General features: G+C 43.1%; 1 protein-coding gene across 1 annotated transcript in view; it reads right to left on the reverse strand.

Moving 5' to 3' along the window:
* The window catches only part of LOC111655613 (multidrug resistance-associated protein 1-like), a 25,012-nt gene that overhangs the window by 8,914 nt on the left and 10,662 nt on the right, over window positions 1–5,436 (reverse strand). The window contains 8 exon segments of the mRNA XM_087174199.1: window positions 2–71; window positions 495–555; window positions 859–1,033; window positions 2,261–2,428; window positions 3,126–3,302; window positions 4,463–4,589; window positions 4,863–4,932; window positions 5,329–5,335. Of these exon segments, the coding sequence (XP_087030325.1) occupies window positions 2–71; window positions 495–555; window positions 859–1,033; window positions 2,261–2,428; window positions 3,126–3,302; window positions 4,463–4,589; window positions 4,863–4,932; window positions 5,329–5,335 (855 nt within the window).

Raw genomic sequence — 5,436 nt, forward strand, 5'->3', positions numbered from 1 at the left:
CCTTCTTGTTCGGGTCCTGGCCCTCCTTGTTGGTCTGGGACAGCTTGGACACACTGCTGACAACTGGACTGCTGCTCACACATGAAGAATAAAAACAAACACAGGATGGAAACTTTATCCATTTAAAATTAAGTGTACAACCCAGCACAGTGATGGGGTCTGAATAGTTTCTGAAACCACTGTATGTACATATAAAATACTGTGAGAGTTTTATTTCTAAATGTATCATTTGTATTGACATAACACAGTCACTCCTACAGTTCAGTAGCTGGTGGATTCTTTGTCCAGTTCTGTCTGTTATATCTTAAACTACCTGTTCCTCTCTTTGTGGGAAAGTTTCTGTCACTAAATTAAAGACTTGAACAGAGCAGAGCTTCAGGTACTGCTGTCAGGACTCAGAGGACACAAACAGAGCAGGTTTATCAGAGTCCATGGTCATAAACGTCATCTCCGCAGGACTCCATAGAGCTCCTCTGTGGTCCGGTGTCACTCACCCAGCCAGAGCAGTCGCGCTGCCGTTCTCTGTTCCTTTGGTTCCAGTCTTTGGCGGAATTTCTAAAAACAGGAGGGAACAAGGGGAGGGGAAGGTCTTTAATTTCCATTACTACACGTTGGAATGTATACAGGCAACATAGCCATCCCTTCAACCGTTGCTGCTTAAAGCCAATATTATTATTAACTACTGCAGCAAACAGCTGAGTCTAAACCACAGCTCATGTGCATGGAGCAGCAAAATGAAAGAATATGTCATAATGCTGCACATTTAAATTATTATTAATATCATATGAATAAATAAGCTTCCAGTCGACAGACAACGCACACAGTGACCGTGGCTGTGTGAAGAACATTGTGCCTCACCGTTGTTGTCAGTGTAGTCCACAGATGCGTATGTCCGCAGGAACTCAGAGAAGGCGCCCTCTGTGGCCATGAGCTGCTGATACGAGCCCATCTCCGTCACCTCTCCCCCCACCATGACCAGGATGAGGTCCACCTGGGGCAGGTAGCTCAGCCCATGGGTCACCAGCACACGAGTCTGCACACAGCCACACACATTAACATGTTTATGTGAGAAAGGTTTCCTGTAAATCATTTCAAGTCAGGACTACTATAGTCATTCAAAAAACTCATACTGAATATCTGCTGAATATCCAGTCATCTGGCAACATAAATATGTATAAACATAGATCGCACACAGGAGCATACACTTCCATTCAAGTGAATGGGAAAGTGGTCTATTCCAGAGTTTTGGGGGCCCTGACAGAAAAAGAGCTGGACCTGTTCTGGACCTGGGAACAGCAAGAAGTGACTGATCAGATGATCAGAGACCACGTTCAGACTCAGAGGATGTTATGGGATCTATTATATAAATGATCAAAATCAGTTCTAAACTGCGGAGAAAAGGGGTTAGAGGTTAGTCAAGGTCATCTGAGTAAGATGTAAATATATATATATATTTTGTTTTTAATAACTGTATAAGGGTAAATAACAGCTACTATACAGAATGCATATACCAATGCTACAATCCTTGTTACAAACACGACCCCTTTTTTGTACTGGTAGTGGTTAATGTTGGAGCCTTTATATACTGGGTGGATGTAAATGCTGTAAATATGACTGTGTATAATACAAACTCAATAAAAAAAAAAAAAAACAGCTCTGCCAAAGTTTGGATGCTATTTCTTCCTGTTGGTTGTATGTCTTAGTGGCCGCTGCCATTCCCAGTTAAGTAAGAGCCATCGCACCACAAAACTCTTACACTGCATCAAATATGTTTTAACCTTTTCAGTTATTTTCTGGTTTAAAAGGACCAGAACTGTAAAATGTTATTAACCTACTGAACAAGTCCTGAAAACAGCAGGTCAGATAATCAGTGATCACAAACATGTCCTTTGTGACCTCCTGTAGCACCATGTTGTTCCCTCATGAAGTTCAGGCTCAGATAATTACAAATGAAAGGTGTCGTGTGTTTATATTGATGACAGTCAGGACACCTTGTATCAATGTTAGAACCACTATGAAGAGCTGCTTCTAATACTGTGGTGAAACCAAACAGACAATGTTGTAGCAGTCACATGATGAGACACTTTGGTGTCATGTTTTTCTCCGGGTGCTTTGGTCCCTCTGATCTTCCTGTAGTTTTCATGTAGGTTTTCATTCAGCAGACCTTCCTACAGTACCTACCTATAACAACAGCATCAGTGTGACGGAACCTGAAAACATGATGTCACCGCACAGTGAATCTCCATGAGATCAGACTCACCTTGTCCTTTAGCAGTCCCTGAGGACCAATGACCTGATCAAAGATGTGTTTTCCTACGTGGGCGTCGACCGCAGACAGTGGGTCGTCCAGCAGGTAGACAGCTCGGTCACAGTACACAGCCCTGGCCAGGCTCACCCTCTGTTTCTGACCTCCAGACAGATTCACTCCCTGTAGGGGGAGAGACACTGAGGTGAGGACAGAGACAAGGAAAAAACAATGAGGTGAGGACAGAGAGAGAAACACTGAGGTGAGGACAGAGACAGACACTGAGGTGAGGACAGAGACAGAGGCACTGAGGTGAGGACAGAGAGTGAGACACTGAGGTGAGGACAGAGAGAGAGACACTCAGGTGAGGACAGAGACAGAAACACTGAGGTGAGGACAGAGAGAGAGACAGAGACACTGAGGAGCCAAGTCTCATGTCTGAGTGTGTTTAACTTGTGGACAGTCAGTGTTGCATAAACCTGTCTGTCTCTCAGTGGTTTAAAGTCAGTCACTGTGAGTCCTGCTGCTCTGGGTTATAAACAGAGGACACACCAGGTTGAAGATCTCTGGTGAAAGGACGGACCTCTTCTCCGTAACCAGAGGCCTCAGAGACGAGGAGACAGACCACCCGCGGGAGACAAGGAGACCTTTGCCTTTGTGTGCTGTTATGAACCTCACAGTGGCTCAGTTTTGTTTTTATTTTTTTTTTGTATTGTGACATCTGAAATTTCTCACTTTACAAACAAACGTCTTGAACTTGAAGTTATCTTTGAAAAAGCTCAGTGCTAATGAAACAATGAAAACCCTCCAAGTGATATCAGGGTTTTAAAAGCAGACCACTTCAGCTGGTTCTCTATGGACTCAGACCATCCAATCCTACCTTCTCTCCGATCTCGGTCTCGTCTCCAGCAGGAAGGATCTCGAGGTCAGGCTGGAGGGCGCAAGCATCCACCACACGATGATACCAGGCCTCTCTCCTCTCCTGACCGAACATTATGTTGTCTCTCAGGGTAGAGTTCTGGATCCAGGCCTGCTGGGGAACGTAGGCCACCGACCCCTGCAGGGAGAGTCACACTGTAAAGTTAATGGTGTTTTCTGACGTTCTCTAAAGAACCAGAACCATCTTTAGTGCTGCTGTCTGAAGGAACAGTGACGTTCAGCTCCAGGATTCATGTGGACAGTCGACAGTTACATTTTCACTACAGAAGCATCACTACATTGCCTGACGCTTCAAGATAAACACACACTGAACACACACACTGTGTTGAAGGGACACAGCTTCTGAAGGACCAGCTGCTGCTGTAATGCTAATGCTAATGCTAGGTGAGCAGGAAGGATAGACGGGGACAGAGGCTCTGTTCAAACAGAGTCTGAACAACAACATGATTCAGAGCACAGAGTCAGTCTGTTGTATTACTGTCTGATAGGAGCAGGTTAACAGTGGCTCAGTTGTAACCATGGTAACTGTACTCATCAAATACGGTGACAGCTGAAGCCTCAGAATATCACAGGAAAATGATAAAAAAAACAATTTGGTCCATTCACTCTAATGAATTTGCTTCTCCTTTTAGCCTTTCCCGACACTCTGGGCCTTCAGTGCTGGTAAAACCAACTAAACAATCCCAGTTGGCCATGGGATGTAACAAGCTCTCTGATTGGTTGGAGAGCTAACCAGTCATATCATATTCACAGACTGTATATAAAAAAGGGTTTTACAAGCACTGAAGACCCAGAGTGTCACAGAAAACCTAAATGGAGAAGCTAAATGGCTAAGCTAATCAATTAGCTAATAGGAAAAAGGAAATGGAAATTGAAGAGGGAATCCAGGTATGTACTCCCATTTCTAAAATGCCTTTTCAAATAGTTTTTCAAATTCTACTTATTCATGAATTAATAAATGTATATATAGATGATTTATTTAATGAGAGTTTTATGTTGTTTTTGTAAATTCATTTTTAAATCTTACATATGTATTGATGGATTGGTCATTTATAAATTCTTAACAATTCCTATTTTGAAAGCCTATCGAAATATGAAATTAGGGGAATGCTATATTTATTTTCCTTTGACATCCCTGGCCCTCCATAACTGTGTGTGTTCTTTACGAAGAACTGTAATGGATTTAGTTCTGCTTGGAAACCTGGAAATCTCATGATGTGACTGAATGCTGAATGTCAGTGTGTGTGTGTGTGTGAATGAGTGAGTGAGTGCAGTCACCTTGACAGCCACGGTTCCCTCCAGTTTGTCCATCTCCCCGAGCAGGGCGGAGAGCAGAGAGGACTTTCCTGACCCCACGTGTCCCACCACAGCCACCAGAGAGCCTTCTGGGATACACATATTCATCCTGTACACACATACACACACATTCAGATAGCTTTACTCCAGTGATCCTGCTCCTTTTAATAAACACCTATTGGATCAATATGTGTTGTTTCTAAGTTTGTTAATAAGAAGAAAACGGTAATGTTATGGTAGAAACACATGACGTAGACATGTTTTCTTCTCTCTTGCTGCTGACATTCTGGACTAAATAAGAACCATTGTTCTCTTGATTTGACCAGCTCAGACTCTGAAGTGAATTATATGTAACACACTACAGAGGACAGATGACACTCACTGCTTCAGTGTCGGTGACTCAGTTCTGGACCAGCTGAAAACTCCATCCACTATGGAGACACTGTGTGGGGCTGGGAGGACGACAGAAGACGTGTTATCATACACACATGTGCAATGGAATAAGAGTGAGCAAAACTCCCCACGCACAGCCAGTTTAAGTGTTCAGGTGCTGGTCGGTCGCAGGAACAACTAAAGTGAAAATCAAACTTAACCACCGCACACTGAGATAACTTCACTCACTTTGATTGAGGGTGAACAACCAAACTAAAGCTAAAGAAATGTCAGAGGGGATATGACCAAACACTTATTGATTAAGCTATTGATAAACAAACAATGGAAAATCCTAGAATGTGACCCAGGTTTCAATCATTTTGTCGTCCTCTAGACCTGGTTTTTGCTTCAGGAGAGGCAGAAATGTCAGAGATATAGTTCTAGGCAATATTTGTCAGGAACCTGCTCAAACTAACTGGCTTTCTCAACAAGTGTTTGGAAACTATAGGTGTGGAAAATGTGCACACTGTTCAAATACATTTGATACCAAGACATTTAATCACCCTCGCTCAGGAAAGAAATAT

Source organism: Seriola lalandi, unplaced genomic scaffold (genome assembly GCF_002814215.2).
Source record: "Seriola lalandi dorsalis isolate HSWRI2012SDOR001 ecotype SW California unplaced genomic scaffold, Sedor1 jcf7180002054327, whole genome shotgun sequence".
Classification (NCBI taxonomy): Eukaryota; Metazoa; Chordata; class Actinopteri; order Carangiformes; family Carangidae; genus Seriola; species Seriola lalandi.